Genomic DNA, 17,346 nt, shown 5'->3' with positions numbered 1-17,346 from the left:
AATACAAATTAAAATTAATTCTAAAAAATTAAAATTTTTAAATAATTGTTTTTTTTATTTGCCCGTTCATTTTTTATCAATAAAAAAATATTTTTTTTTAACTAATGGTGTTATCGCGCCATGATAACCGACTATTTGGTGCATGATATTGAAGCTCGTGATCTCGGCGACTTTTGTTTCAACAAGACGGCGGCACTTCCCATACATCGCATCAATCAATGGATTTATTGAGAGAACACTTCGCTTAGCAGATAATTTCACATATTTAGGACGGACGATTGACCTCCAAGATCGTGTGATATCACATCGTTAGACTTTTTCCTGCGGAGATAAGTACTATGTAAAGTCTAACAGCAGAAACAGTAAAAACGCTACTACCTTCCTTCCTCTTCCCTCCTTAGCGAGCAAAATGTGTCAAAAGTTGAGCCCGCGGTAAAAACGCAGAAATCAGCCATCTTAGTTTGTTTCCATTTGAACAATGTTGCCATTGCTCACCACGCATATATAGTTTTGTACACATCTAAGTTTTCAATTACAATTTTTCATAATATAAAATATCAAAACTGACAACATAGTATTAAAAATAGTTTATATATTTATAAATAATAGTATTCGACTCTGATTCTGGAGACAACTTTTATAATTACTACAGTATATCGAGATTGGCAACCTTGCGTGGTGAGAGAGCAATCAGCTGACACGTTTCTATGGCAAAAACCCAAATGCCGTGGATTCTCTCGGCATTCTACGGCAAAGAGAGAATGGAGTAGCGTTTTTCATTGTTCACTTACATTGCGCGCCCATAGGATAGGCGGTTTCTGCTATAAAGTCCGTGTGGACAATCCCGCTTCGATTCAGGCCTTGTAGCAAAACATCACGCGTGTCAATTGGCAGTTACCAGTCGGAATGCTCGAAGGAGCCATCGAAAATTGATAGACCCGGTAGCCGCGGCCAACATTTGAAAGAGATAAGCTTCAAAAACCAAATGCCAAAGAATGTTCTTTCCAATGCTAATAAACATTTCCCATTAAATTTGAAGTATCTGTGGTTTTTCTTTAAAAAAGTAAGGAGTCTCGCATATCTCATCTCAATGGATTGATTTGGTTCACAATCTCATCAAAAAGTCTCGTTCGGAACCTTTCCTCAGAAAACCATTATTTCTTAATCGTTATACAAAAGAAAGGTGAGGTTTTCGAAAGTTTTTTTTTTTGGTAATCTAGGTAATCTAGTTTGCTCGGACCGGGTATATGGAGCAAATTATATATCTGTTTTAATTTCCTGATAATATTTGTAACCAATAATAGTAAACTTTCCAAGCATTACAACCAGTAGTGGACGACTTCTTTCTTCAAAGATGTAAAATTCGGCTGAACCGAAGCTTCAGTACCCTACACAGATGCATTTCTTACAGCGTAAAGGGGTATAAAAAGGTTCGAATAATAAGCAGCTTCTTGGGGAGAAAAGAACTTGTGCAAAATTTCAGATCGATATCTCAAAAACTGGGGGACTAAAGACAAGCAAACATAATATACCTTATGCGGGGTATAAAAATTTTACAACTTTTATAAAAATTTAGAAAGAAAATAGGCCCCAGCCACATACAGCCACTAAAAGCGAGCGAGCGAGAGAGAAGAAATTTTTTGGCGCGCTCATTATAAACACATACATATATACATAATTATTTATTTATTCATATTGATTGCGTTTTCCATTCACGAAGAAAGTCAAAGACTTTGTGGTAATTTGTTGTGTGCATATTCCTGAATCATCACTGACCATGACGGCGAGGCGGCAAAGCGTTAGCGACACTTCGCACAAACTCAAACATATGTACACATCTACTTAGTACTAGACGGTAGAGTTGCATGGCGACTGGTGGTAAATTCGTCGCGTAACAAATGCGATGATACGCTTTCGGACGGCTCAACGGAGTGAATGTTAACGCCAGCTTGCCGGAGCAGCGACCACATTGCGTTGCCAATTTCCAGCGTAAATGCATGAACAAGCAAGTTATTAAAAATTATACCACAGCGCCGACACCGCTCGCCCCGAAAATATCCATATATACTCGTATACAGTCGGCCGACCTTCACTTTGCGACGCACACTCTTTTCTTTTGGGGGATTTTCTTTTGAGTTCTACAGAAAAGTTGATTTGTTAATTGTTATCTTTCATTTTGTTAAGTTTCTGCTTTGTCTACTTCATTGTGGCGCAGTTTAATGCTGATATTGTAAGCATATTGTGGCTGTTTCGCTGTTTTACTATGATAAGAAAGAAAACCAGTTACAGCTTGGGATCTTCATTGTATGTACATACATATGTATGTATGTATGTATGATGCGAAGCATTTGATCTACATATAAATTGCTATTTAAGCCTGTGTTTGTATATGTAAGTGTGCCGACCGCGAATGCGCATGCGCATTTTGTGGTTTCTTACAAATCTCAATCAAGTGCAACACACCGCATTCATTACATATATACTTACTTGTGTTTGGTAGTTTAATATGACTTGTAAACTTAGCGCATGGCGTGCTCGATTCCAGTCAACAACCAGCCAACCACTGAGGCGATGAATTTGTTTTGGTGAAGCATACAGTGGGATTTTGGTGCAAAATGAAGTGAACTTGCTTTATAAACTCGAGTTTAAGGTTTTGAAGCAAGTGCTCTCATTGTGGTGTTTAAGAAACTCTGAGTCTCATTTGCAATATGTCAATAGTGGAGAGAATTATTGTTACAACAGTGGACTGTATTCATAGACACTAAAAGTGGTGTTTAACAGGAGTTAAAGTAGTTTTTTGGTCTTTACCAGTAAAATTCCGCCTGTCAGCAACCCTAAGATTGTGAAGTGTGACCTTCGACAGCCTGTGCTACTTAACTACTCAAACGACCGCGATTATTGGCAAAAGAAAGAGACGCCATACACATTGGATTAACACCTTTAACGACTCCCTCTCACTGAATGACATACTTGGAAGTCAAATCACACCTCATTGCAGAAAAAGAGCTCGAGTTGCCGTGAGAATCGATAGTGACCCTTGCGCAGCTATCCAGCATCGACTCTGACATATCAAAGATATATTTGTCCAGCGCGCAATGAGTTCCTGCATGACTTTAACCACTCCTTTGCTCACCCTGCTAACCCAACACATCTGAAACCATTCTCCCTATGGTCGGACGCAATCGAAATATACTGTGCCTACTGTAGGATGACCTCCATGCCAACTTATCTAATCTTTATCATCCTAACGGGGATTAGGAACTCGTTACAACAGCAACAACGAAAAAAGGGGTTTTCTGGCATCCTTTCTGCCATTTAGCTAGGAAGTGGCATAACAGCTTTCTGACACTGTTCAGGCATAGTAATTCCACTGACACAAAAAAGGGGTTTAACACGAGTTAAATTAGTGTGTTGATGGTAAATACCGGTTTAAGAGCAATATTTAATGAATATTTAATGATAAAAACGAAACGAATCAATAAACTAGAGTTTGTAAAAATGAGTTTAAACCAATTTAAGCCTTTTATAGAACTTTTGGGGTTTGAGGTGAGATGAACATGGCAGAAACACCGAAAAATATCGATAAATCGGGTCCATTTTTCTTTCGATCATATAATATATAGATATTTATAAAAATTATTAATATATAGATTAAGGCGCGATTTTAAGTTTAGATAAAGTCTCTGATTATCATAAAAACCAATTTACGTATAATTTCTATAAAAAATTTTATGGAGCTGCGATACTGTGCCGGATATCACCGAACACCGCAATTGTCACACCATCAGTTGAACGCGTACACGCCAATTCGTCTTTGGAAGTTGCTGGCTGCGGTGACGACAGCAAGCAGCTGGGCGCTGCCTGGGTAAGTAATCGCGCTAGTCAGCTGTAGCTGTCTTTACCTACACACCGGCAAACGGGGTCGTTGTTACGGGGCGAAGGCGTAAAGTACTCGGCGTTATGTTGGATTGTATGCTTGGAGCTCTTTGTATGTGCGTGTGTTTGTTTTTTTTTTCGCCTAAATAACTCATGCTAATTTTTGTGTGGGTTTCCACAGAAGTGCGCAAGCACTGAGCGCCCAAGTATGTCGGTATGTGCTGGAGCTTTCAGTCAACAGTATAATGAACTACTTAAGACACGCGGCACACAAATAAATACTACAGAAAGAAAACATTTTAATCTCACTACAACGGTGTTTTGTGGCTCCAACACTTGGCCGACTAAGTTTTTGTTATTTTATTTTTTCCAGTTGTAACATTTTAACATGATTTCCATAAAAAATTATCTATGTATTTGTAGTACACCAGATAGATAGTGGAATAAATTGAATTTGGTCTTTTCTTTCGCTTTTACCAATTTTATTCTAGCATTTCCATATAATTAATCAGGAAGCAGGCGTTAGGCTAGGTCAGATGGCTGCTCAAAAATCGCACGTGGACTTCCCTTTTGAAGTCATAGAAAAGAAGAACCCTTATCTCGAACTTATAAAATAGCATAATTTTTAGTAACCAATACAAATTTGCAAAGGCTTTTAACTACCACTCCCGTCAGTTCGGTGGGATGTCTCAAGGTATGCGCTCCCAAGTGTTTAAGTCTTGGCCTTTCGAACGCGGGACAGTCAAAAAGAAAGTGTTGAGTTGTTTCCACCTCTTCTTCTTCCATACAACTTCTGCTGATGGCGTCTGGTACGATTTTTAGCCTTACTCCGTGGACGCTAATATGTCAATGATTTAAAAGCTCCACAACTACGAAGGGGCTAACTTTACTGAGGTCAAATAAATCACTAGATCTATGATCAAGCTTCTGTGAAGCCTAGCTACTGAGTAGTAGAACACAAGAAGATCCGGAGCACCCACAAGAACCCATTCTACCGAAATCTTGCTCATCAGCTTTACAATTTCCTATACTTCCGCTTTCCGCCTAACTCTTGGCACCCATACCAGTCTTACCACAAGGACACTCGATGCTATTGATAGCGAGTTTAGGCTCTCCTTGACCAGCCGCGAACGGGGATGCTCACTTCTCTGAAGGACTACACTCCACATTATCCATTACAATGATCAGGAAGTCTGAAGCAGGAGTTGATATAGAGCTTTTAACAGTAAACTTCTCCACCAACTTTCCCCGCAAGCTTTGATCCATCCGTAAAGAAGCCCACTGCCCCCTCCTCGCCGGTAAATGGGCAGAGAAATCGCAGCGCAGGTTATGTTTAGCGACTCCATGATCTAAGTGATCTGGTATGAAGTCAAAGTGAGTGAAGATTTTCGAATGTTTAGACGCGTGATTTTTAGGAATCCAAACTCTCCGAGTCTGGAGTCTATTATAATGGTCTGCAATTTTATTCGATAAACTGCCAAGAAGTACTTGTATCACCGAACATTCGAAAAAAGCAAATATCATGCAACTACCTATAAGCCTCCAAAAGTTTATAGGCACATAAGTATTTTAAAAGACAATAAAACAGAATTTTCAATTCTACTTTATTTAATTTTGTTTTGCTCTCAAAAATAAAGGTGCGAATTTTGCATAGTCCATTAAAAGTGGCAGAGACAGCAAAAGCAGATACCAATAACCGATCGACTGAAAATGCCGCATCGAATATACGCTCGAGTGGATAAACAAGTACACATTATGAGCTTACTAAACCATTTTGTAGACATTTAAGTTCGCCAAGCAAAACGTACCACAGCCATAAGCTAAGTGTGTGCGCGAGCCGAGGAGGCGAAGGCAATGCAAAACCCAGGCTCTATCGGATTTTGACGAAAATTAAAAGACATTAATCCATTAGGCCTTTTATTTATGTTTGTACTTAAGCGTAAATATATACATACTTACATAGATATACATAAAAATATTTAAACTTGCTTACAGACCCAATAGGAAAAAGTTTGGTACACAATTATTTGCAAATTACAAGAAGAATGTAGAGAGTTGCAAGTGACTTAAATGATTTTGAGATGTTTCACAGGATATCTATTGAATTATTGTGCTCGAAACGTGGGTTTCAAATATAGAAAAGTATTACGAGCAATTTATCTATTTTCTTTGCTGTTTAACGACTTAATCTGGAACTTATCCTTCTTCTTCTTCTTGATTGGCGTAGTCACCGCTTACGCGATTATAGCCGAGTTAACAACCGCGCGCCAGTCGTTTCTTCTTTTCGCTACGTGGCGCCAATTAGATATTCCAAAAGAAGACAGGTCCTTCTCCACTTGATCTTTCCAACGGAGTGGAGGTCTTCCTCTTCCTCTGCTTCCCCCGGCGGGTACTGCGTCGAATACTTTCAGAGCTGGAGTTTTTTCGTCCATCCGGACAACATGACCTAGCCAGGATAGCCGCTGTCTTTTAATTCGCTGAACTATGTCAATTCCGTCGTATATCTTGTACAGCTCATCGTTCCATCGAATGCGATATTATCCACTGTGAAAAGAATTTCATGAATCCTAAAACATGACTCACGTTCATATTAGAAGCCCTTAAAGTTATATAGGACAAGAAAGCTGAAAATATTGAACTTATTCTTCTATAAAAAGTCGACGCTTGATCTAATGCAGTGAGGTAGTACCCGATATATTGAAAACCCACTGAATTGCCATCCAGTGTGGCACCTCTGAGCTCAGGTACATTTTTTTTTATATTTCTCAGAGCAAAAATTTGAGAAATATATAATTCACAGGCCCAATAATAGAAATTTCAAGTATCATGGCTACTTTTTGACGAAAGTTTGAAATGGTTTCGCTAAGGATCCGTTATCAGATTACACAAATCGGCAATAAAAATTCTTTTGAAAATAATAGTTAAAGAAAAAAGCTGTCGAAACCTTCTTGAAAATGTCAAAACTCATATCAACGAACGGATAAATTCTTATCAAACTATATCGGAGATCAACCGAGAGAAAAAAAAAACAAAGTGGGCAACTCAATCAGACCAGACGTCTTTTCTCACTTCTTCTATCCAATGCAATAGCCGAGTAAGGAATATCTCTCTTTAAGAAAAACCTTTGATAATACTTATGGATACCTTTTCTTGGGGATTAGCCCCGTTTTACAAAAAAAAAGTACTCTAACGTAGGAAGATTAGGGAGTTTGAAAACCAAAATTATAATTCTTATAGTATATCACCTTTGGTATTTTAGACCAATTGGATTAACTCGAAGTAGTGAAAGATTAACCGAAAAAACACATTTTTGAAACCAGGTAAAGGGGGTAGGAACCAAATTGGTTCATAAGTACTTCTCAGAACAAAATATAGTACTGTTTTTTTTTTTTTTGTTTTTTTGTAGAAAAATTTATTTGACAAAGCTCTCACACACAGCAAACCGCAATGAGTCACAAACAGGCTAAATTCCCTTGAAACAAGCCAACCTACAAATCAGTCGATTTCTCTGCAGAGAATAACCATCTCGCTGAACTCGGGGCAGAAAGATAAGCATGAAAACATATATGTATGTACATGTAGTCTATCTGTACACAATTATATGTATGTATATACGTAAGTCAAAAAATAATTGAGTTCATAAGGCCAAGGGGGCCAATGAAGCTGACGATGCTGAAACAGCAGATGAGCAGCGGCAAATGACACAAGGCAGCGCTACAAAACATATGTACTCATAAATATATATATACATATATATTGCAAACCGACATTAGGCCGAATAATAATGATAGTTCGTAGGTTTTATGACCACTTTGTAATTGAGAACATTATGTGCGATAAAAATGGTGTCTGTGTGTTTTTCGGTTTAAGCGCGAGATTTTCTTCAATGCTTTTGTGAGTACCTGTTCGCGACTGCGCACACGTATTTACTATATATGTATGTATGTACATTATATGTAAGTATATAATACAACTGGTAAGTATGTATGTAAAACGTTGCGAAGGCCGCGCTCAAAGTTCCCGTTCGGAGTTTTCAACAACAGCCAGAAAGCCGAGATGAGGCAAGGTGAGATTAATATACATACATATAGGTATATATACATATATCTATAGCTACATACATATATGTTTGGTAAGCATGTAAATACTTATATTTGTAGTCAAATCGTTTAAGGAACATTCAATTTACGCACTGACAGCAGAGGACGCCAATAACCAAAATTTTTAATGACAAAATGTCGCACAGTCTTAAGACTTTTAGTGCCCATTTAATTATGCGTGTGGTAAATTAAATAAAATTTACTAGGCACCGCTACCAGGAAGTATTTAAGAGAGGCGTAGTATTTTAGTGATTTGAGTGGATTTAATACCGCTTTAGCTTACTGTATAATCCAGAGGGTTAACCTTGTACATAAATATAATAATAGGCGGAGCCATACTATAAATTAGCCTTTAATTAGCAAAAAAATTTTGCTCGGTAGAATTTATTGAAAGTAGTCAGCATACATTTATATACTTTTCGTAATGAACAAATATATTTTTTAAGATCAAAAGTTCCTTGTACAGTCAAAAGCTTTTTAAATCCGCGAATTTATTAGAAATAGCTAGCAGCATTTATGTAATTTTCCTAATGCTCAAATTTTATTTTTTAAGAACACTGTTTTTTTTTAGAGTCAAAAGCTCAAAAGCTTCTTTTCTTAGACAGTCAAAAGCTTTTTAAAGCCTTGAGCGCTTGTAAACAGCAACATTTATTGTTATAATTAATATTGATGTTTTAATGACTTCATTATGAAATAATTTATACAGATTTTAAGGAATATAAAGCTTTTTAGAGAAACAGAGAAATGATTGCCGAAACTGAGACCTATTTTGAAGCAAATCGTACTCCAAAAATGGTCTGAAAAAGTTGGAAGGTCGCTATAATCAATTCCTTGAAGGAAACTATGTTGAATAAAACAAAAAAAAAAAAAAGTTACCAAAAGAATATTGTTTACTATGGTAGGCCGGGGACCTTCCAATTAACCTGTTAAATATTCATCATTTGTTTCAAATTTCTATAAGATAATGATAAGATAAGATCTTTAATATCATTTTTAGCAGATTGTCGATGGTTCCTGTATTGACTTTGATATTAGAAGAATCATTGTGAGATTTTTGGCTTTGTAAGAATTTAAAAATAGAGACTGTAATCCTAAACGGTTCGTGTTTATGTTGATATTAAAGAGAACCCATTCATGAAATTCAGATTTAAAGAAATCTCACAACTTCTACACATCTTGTTTGAGAGAGAGAGAGAGCGAGAGCTTTTTCGATCTGAAATGTGTATGCATGTTTCCAATTTTATTAATAAGTTAGTGACATTTTCAAGCTTTGTTAGAATTCCTCATAACCGGACACCCATAGTCGCTGTGTTTTGTCCGGCTAAGAACCTGCAACTCAAGACTATATTTCTATTGAACTGATAAACGCGATCCAATGTCAGGCAGAAGTGGTTCAAATAACCAAATATTACCAAAATATGGGAGATTTTCGGCTATGAAGACTATCCGTAATGGGAAATTTCACTATATATATTTCGGCTTCGAAGTTCTAAGAATTCACATACTTCACTAGTGTTGACTTTGAAAGGAACGCTCCACGTATAATTTACTTTGCTCAAATCTCGGATGAATTAGTTTTCTTTATGATTATTTAAGATCTCTAGATCTCCTTCTATACTCATTTTTGGGCTCATCAGAAGAATCCTCCATACGTCATTCTGTTCTGCAGAAGTATGAGTTTACGTTACGACAGATTGTCCGCAATTCAGGTTATGTGTTTTATTTTTTTTTTTCTTTTTTTTAGTTATTTATTTTTTTTTTTTTGCGACGGGGTTCAGTTATTGTTAAAATGTAATGTACGGAAGTCAAACATGGGATTTAGATTAGATTAGATTTGAATATGGGGAATGCACCGCGACCTTAGGTCTATTGTGCCCTCTCCTAACTCACATCGACTCACTTAGCCCCAGCGCACCGATGAAGTCCAGTAGCCTGCCCGGTGCTAGTGAGGCGATGCGATCCCTATCCGGAAACATTGATCCAAGGGCCTTGAACCTGCGTCGGCAGACTGCTGTACAGTCGATCAGCAGGTGTTCCGGAGTTTCAGGCTCCCTGTCGCAGAACCGGCAGTTAGCCCTGGCGGATAGGCCCATGTTGTATAGGTGCCTATTCAGCCTGCAATGACCAGTGTACCATGCGACCAGCAGCCTGAGTTTGTTTCTGGGGAGGTTAATGATAACTTTGAACCTACTTAGGTTGTATCCTCCAATAAGCAGCTTGGCATGCCTCAAACCGTGTGTTAGTTGCCAATGCTCCTTTCTGCCCACTCCTTCTTCCTTGCGGAGTAGCTCATTTATGGTATGGGGACCTATTCCGGTAAAGGGTTCAGGTCCTACCATCTTGGTGGAGGCTGCAGAGCGGGCGAGCTCGTCCGCCTGTTCGTTGCCGGCTATCCCTTTGTGGCCAGGCACCCATATCAGGTGTGCCTGGTTTAGTTCCGCAAGGCTATTCAGCCTTTCCCTACACTCCTGCACTAGAAGCGATTTGGTCTCATAGGAGGAGATCGCCTTCAGTGCCTGGGAATTAGTTCTTATGCCGGTTTATAACGGCAAATATTTTCAAAGTTTCCTTTGATATATCCGATGTATTCCAAAATGCATGTTCACCAACATTTTGGTTTTTTCGATTATTTTTCGAAGTGACACGCATATTCTTAATAAAAAATTATTAAAGATTTAAAAACTAACCTAAAAGCACAATATGGTATACATAAATATTTCCGTCACAAACAAAAGTTACATAATATTTCAAATTATCCATTAAAATATACACTTAAGTCATATGCTTTATTTACCTTGTAGACTTGCCCATAGGTGCCATTGCCGACGACTTCGATAAGCTCGAAGATACCAGCGGGCTCCTGAAATGGAAAACAAAGATGTAGATAAGCAACAACAAAAAGAACAAGTATTTACACGAATATAATAGGTGAAATAAATATTTTGAAATAATACGGCGAAAAACTCGAAATCACAAATGAACTGAACGATAAGTATCCTGACGAAGTACACATGTTAAGCGCTTTGTTTACAAATCACTTCAAACGCATGCAGGTCAATGACAGGAGGATAAAGCCAAAAAAAATTCAAAAAAATAATAATATAACAACAACAAAAACAGAACAAGAGCAAAGTACGGGGAAATAATACTAATTCTCGAGAAAAACACTAAATGCTATTGAGTAATGGTTTTATTTTATGTTTACAATATAATCGCACTATTTTTGGGCTACTCACAGGCACACGTGCACATACAAACGTTTACATGTGTGTGTATATATCTGCTTGTAGTCTCATTTCATCAACAGATTTCAACAGGTACACTTCGATTACAACAATCACAAAAAACACAACAACAACAATAACGACCATCAAAGCAATTGAGGCTAGAGAGATCTAGCGTGTAAATGTGTGTGTACTTTGTTTTTTCACATACATATACTCCTACACACACACACACGAAACAAGAAAACAATTAGAACGCCGAACGCCTGCAACAGAAGCCAAAGGAAGGATGCAAAACAATGATATGGCATGTAATCCGACCAAAAACGGAAGAAAAATACCACGATGTATGTATGGGTGTATGTATGTAAGTGTGTATGTGCATATGTTTGTTTGGTGAGTCAAGCAAAATAGCATGAAGAGTTGAAGAGAATGAAATGGGAAAGGTAAAATTCCAATAAAAAAAAGCATAAACAAAAATTACAAAAACAATAATAAAAAAATAAAAAAAAGCAAAAATTTAAAATACAAAAATAAATCAAGAAAACGTTAACTTCGGCTGCACCCAATAAGTTTCATATATGATGCGCGCTCATCACGATTTATGCAGCAAACAATATCAGCTTATCCCTTATCGTATTCCCTCATTATATTAGTAATCATAAGTGATTTTCACGATCTGAAAAATTTCTTTCTACATTCTAGCTTTGCCTTTTTTCATACAAGAACTTAATTTGAAATGGTCCGATCCGAAAAATATGATCGGAGATTGTACCTCTGATTTGGAAAATAATTTATGTAATATTTCATCACGATATATTATCAAATATAAAATGTTTCCATACAAGAACTTGATTTGGATGGGTCAGTTTGTATGGCAGTTATATCATATAGTGGTTCAAAAATAAACAACTTGTGCAACATTTTTGAACGATACCTCAAAAACTACGGGACTAGTTCGAATACACAAATACTCACAGACAGCGGGACAAATGGGTATGAAGAAATCGAAGTCTCCGACTTTTGCTTCTGGGTATTCCAAACTTCTTGGCAAACTTAATATACCTTGTTTAGGGTGTAAAAACCAAAACAGAAAGAAAAAGTAGTGTAAAATAAAAATCCGTTATAAGTGCCAATGCATGTAACTGGCTGTGAAAACTTGTGGGTGGAGTGAAGTGCAGAAAGTTGGGTCGCCACATACACAACGTACGCCAACGCAAAGGAATCAAGCAGTTTGAGCTTGTGGATGTGTGTGTGTGGTATTCTGCAGCTCCACACCGTTTCACTTTTCCACCGTTCTTTTATGGCACACACATATACCTGTCTCTTATACACATCTAGATGTGTATAAGAGACAGACGTACGCCAACGCAAAGGAATCAAGCAGTTTGAGCTTGTGGATGTGTGTGTGTGGTATTCTGCAGCTCCACACCGTTTCACTTTTCCACCGTTCTTTTATGGCACACACATATACAGGCATAGGTATATTTGCACTTTTGTTGTTTTTATTTTGTGTGTTTGGCTCTTTTTTGACTTTGATTTGTGTAGTTTTCGCTTTTTGTTTTTTTTTGGTAAGTACTCTTTTGTCGTTTGCGGTTGAAGCAAACAAAATATGTGTCATATGCACACAAACACGCTCCAATACAAATATACAAATGCAACACATGTGTTGTATACATTTCCATACATACGTCTCTACAAATAAACTGCTAATAGTTCTATGCTCTTCATGCAGCATGCTGTAGCAACAACAAACAATGAACGCTTCAACACTCCCTCGCTTGTACCGGTGTATTATTAGCGCGTTTCTGTATATTTGGTTGGTGAGTAAAAACCCTGTAAGGAAAGATACTCGTTCCAGTCATTTGGAGAGAGCGATTTTCACATATTTTATACATTTTTATACTCTCGCAACAAAGTTGCTAAAGAGAGTATTATAGTTTTGTTAACATAACGGTTGTTTGTAAGTCCTAAAACTAAAAGAGTCAGATATAGGGTTACATATACCAAACTGATCAGGGTGACGAGTAGAGTTGAAATCCGGATGTCTGTCTGTCCGTCTGTCCGTCCGTCCGTGCAAGCTGTAACTTGAGTAAAAATTGAGATATCATGATGAAACTTGGTAGACGTATTTCTTGGCTCCATAAGAAGGTTAAGTTCGAAGAWGGGCAAAATCGGMMCACTGCCACGSCCASAAAATGGCGRAAACCGAAAACCTATAAAGTGKCATAACTAAGYCATAAATAAAGATATTAAAATGAAATTTGGCACAAAGGATCGCATTAGGGAGGGGCATATTTGAACGTAATTTTTTTGGAAAAGTGGGAGTGGCTCCGCCCCCTACTAACTTTTTTGTACATATCTCGAAAACTACTATAGCTATGTCAACCAAACTGTATAGAGTCGTTTCTTTTAGGCATTTTCATATACAGTTCAAAAATGGAAGAAATCGGATAATAACCACTCCCAAAGGTTACGTTGAAAATCACTAAAAGTGCGTTAACCGACTAACGAAAAACGTCAGAAACACTAAATTTTACGGAAGAAATGTCAGAAGGAAGCTGCATCCAGGCTTTTTTTAAAAATTGAAAATGGGCGTGGCGTCGCCCACTTATGGACCAAAAACCATATCTCAGGAAGTACTCGACCGATTTCAATGAAATTCGGTATATAATATTTTCTTAACACCCTGATGACATGTACCAAATATGGGTGAAATCGGTTCACAACCACGCCTGAAATCATGGCATATTACTATATATCATGCGAGAGTATAAAATGTTCGGTGACACCCGAACTTAGCCCTTCCTTACTTGTTTGTAATGAAAGCTTAGTCGAAAATTCTCTCTTAAATTAATTACATTTATTTGTAGAATATAAATTTTTTATTTGGTAAAATAACGAGTAATATTATATGCAATTTTCTAGGGAAGCCAGTCTAGGATTCTCAAAAAACGAGTTGTATTGGCTAAAGAAGAATCGAATTTTTTTCGGTTTTATTAAATCCTACAACACTTGTAAAATATTGTCTTCAATTTTCTAGTTAATCCGAATAATAGTTTCGGAGATACCGCCTTGAGAACTTGTGGACTCGAGGCTAGATAGGCTAAGTGCACTGTCTTTCTCGAAACTGTGTTTTTGAAGTCGGTGGGCAAGATTTCTCGAGAAATACTCAACCGATCTTCATGAAATCTTACACAGGTAATTGAGATACAAAAGGCTTGGACTTTTTTTCCACACAACTATTTGAAAAAAAAAAGAAATCGTGAAATTTGCACTTAAACATTTAATTTTTTTTTGTAAAAATGTCAGCAAAAAAATCCAATTTTAAGTTCTTTTTCTATCGTCCAAATTCTAAGTTAAGGTTTTATCGCGTATTTTTTTACTTTAGATGATCTTGTAAGGAGTTATCCTTCCAACGCGGGCGCATCTTTTTTCCGAGGAGTCACCGGAAATGGCGTCACAATGGCCGAATTTAAAATATTTTTTGTATATGTGTATGTGTGTATGTTTGTAACAATAAAATTTTTAATTTTTTATATGAGACAAACATTTTTAAAAAGTACTCTCTTTTCACCCAGGAATCGTTGGTAAAATAGCACAGCAGTCAATGGAATGATGAGTTGTACGAGATTTACGACGACATTGACATAGTTAAGCGAATTAAGTGACAGCGGATACGCTGGCTAGGCTACGTCGTCCGAATGGATGAAAAAACTCCAACTCTAAGAGTATTGTACGCAGAGTTCGATACACTTCGAATCTCTAATTGGAGGCAACGAAAAAGGCGCTTTTCCACGACAGTAGGATCAACGTAACCGGAACGAACCCGGATTTTTTATCCGGTCAAGAACTATTAACTCAGCAGAGTCAAAATTACTTAAAAATTGTTATTGTATACCATGGTGCTATTCAAATGTCATATTTAAGATTAATGGTAAATATTTTGTGAACTTTTACTATTGCTGCCAATTATGTGTTGAAATTCCCTACAGGGTCTATTTACACGACAAAGCACACTCTCACCAACACATACGTAGATGCAATTAGAAATATTTATGGTGATTACTTCATCATTTGCACTAAACTCTCAGGTGTTACGATAGGTCGACAACGACGTTCAACATACATATGTATGTGTAGCTCAGCATAAAGTATAGATTGAATAAAACTAATCGGCGACAGCATTTTCTAGGTACGAAGAACTCTACAGAATTCTGCAAAGAAAAGCCCTCTGCAACTCATAAACTGTTAAACAAAATTAAAAGAAAGGAAAAACTTAAGAAGAGGAAAAAATCAAAACAGAGGAAAAAATACAAACAAAAATAAAAACAAACAGCGATAAGGTTAGGTTCTTTAAGAATTACAAGAACCGCCATATGAATTTCCAAATTGTTATTGTATTTGTCTGTGCATATGCATAAACATAGATATATTTCCCTTTTTACCGATAATGAAACAGCTGGAACCAGATCGACAATGGCCATGTTGAAAGCAACCAAAACTACAACAAGAACAGCAGATATAAGACAGACAGACAGCCATATGTGTATTTATGTATGTATGTATGGTATGTACCTAATAGTTGAGAAGAAGCAAACGAAACGTGCAAAGGCGTGGAAGCCGTAGATAGTGTAGCTTGTAAAAGTAGAAGGAGGAGTTCGTATGTTGCACCGATGAAGCCCCAGCAATAAGTGCCGTATCTTTCCGGTGCATGCATTTCCATATATGTTTGAGTACCTATGTATTTACATATTAAGTAAATAACTATCTATCTACATATGAAGATACATGAATGAGTGTCATATGCAAGCGGAATGTAGTATTTGAGTGATTAAAATACGCATTAAACTATTATTTCATTGGAATGTCTTTGAAAATAAAAAAAAATAAATACTACTTTGAAATTTTTTTATAAGTTATGTTAAGTTAATCTGATTGCTTATAGTCACATTTAGCAGGTCATAAGAAGAAATTTAGATCAATATTAACTTCGGAAATATTATATTTTATTTAATAAAAATAAAAATCTTAATCGGCTGCACCGACGTTTAAGATCGATTACATGAGCATTTATTATAGGATTTAAAGGTTTCAAAAATATTTTTATCTTAATTTGATAGCTTAGTTTGTATGGCAGCTGTATGATATAGTGGTCCGATTTGAAAAATATTTTCGGATAAAGAAGCTAAACATACAAGAACTCTAATTTGATCGGTCAATTTGTCCAAATTTACCAACAAAGGTCCGTTTGTATGGCGGCTACTATAGTGTCTATATTCCCAAAAACTTAACGGACATCAGTTCGTCACGCTGGTCAGTTATACTTATACTTTAGAACGTCGCGGCAGTCGTTGATGGCCATATCTAATTTTGTACGAGGATATTTGAAGTTTTCAAATCGTATTAACACTAATTACCCATTAATATGGCAAGGCCGAGAATAAGAAGACTTTTACAACTAAAAAAATCATTTACATATGAAATTTAATATCTACAGTTAATACCAACTGTAAATAAAAATGTTAATTGACAAAGGAAATAAAAAAAAGGATTACAACTAATTTTAGCGAATTCTATTAAAAAAATTATGTCGAGAAAAATAATCAGAGCGTTGCCGATTCCCATTTAAATGCTTATTTGTAATACACACGTACCAAAAAATATACGCAAATATAAGCAATTGCCTAAATTTATTATAGCGATAAAATCCATATAATATGCCATAAACTAAATTCGTGCAGTGAAAGGATCCAGCTACTATTTTCACTAAAACAACCTTAAATCTCGTAGCCAAGGAAGTCAACACAGCTGCCAGTACTGCTATGTTGGACGCTACCGCAGCGAGTGTATCAACCCGTCGACTATAACCAATAAATTTGTTTACACATGCCAAACCAGACCAGACTGGCAGGTCAGAGTTGGTTAGCAAGTTGGCCCTGCGACGATAGGGGAACTACGTGCAGCTTGTTGGACACACTAACTTATAAATGTCAATAAATGCATACAAATGCATATATGTGTATCTAATTACATATGTAAGCATGTGTGAAAACTTGCCAACTAGCCTGTTTTATTGTGCTTTCAAAGTCTAGTATTTTTACGACTTCCACTTTTCACAACTGATGTGGGCGAACGTGTTTATG

At 36.7% G+C, this 17,346-nt stretch overlaps 1 protein-coding gene across 6 annotated transcripts in view; it reads right to left on the bottom strand.

The window, feature by feature from the left end:
• LOC108964942 (serine/threonine-protein kinase mig-15) overlaps positions 1–17,346 on the bottom strand; it is a 75,626-nt gene that overhangs the window by 54,617 nt on the left and 3,663 nt on the right. For all 6 annotated transcript variants that reach the window (XM_018927036.1, XM_018927046.1, XM_018927018.1 and 3 more), the window contains one exon: positions 10,771–10,836. In XM_018927036.1, the coding sequence (XP_018782581.1) occupies positions 10,771–10,836 (66 nt within the window). The remainder of the gene's footprint in view (positions 1–10,770; positions 10,837–17,346) is intronic.

The sequence above is a fragment of the Bactrocera latifrons genome, unplaced genomic scaffold (assembly GCF_001853355.1).
Source record: "Bactrocera latifrons isolate USDA-ARS-PBARC rearing strain unplaced genomic scaffold, ASM185335v1 scaffold_1, whole genome shotgun sequence".
Lineage (NCBI taxonomy): Eukaryota > Metazoa > Arthropoda > Insecta > Diptera > Tephritidae > Bactrocera > Bactrocera latifrons.
This window is presented reverse-complemented; position numbering and strand designations above follow the sequence as displayed.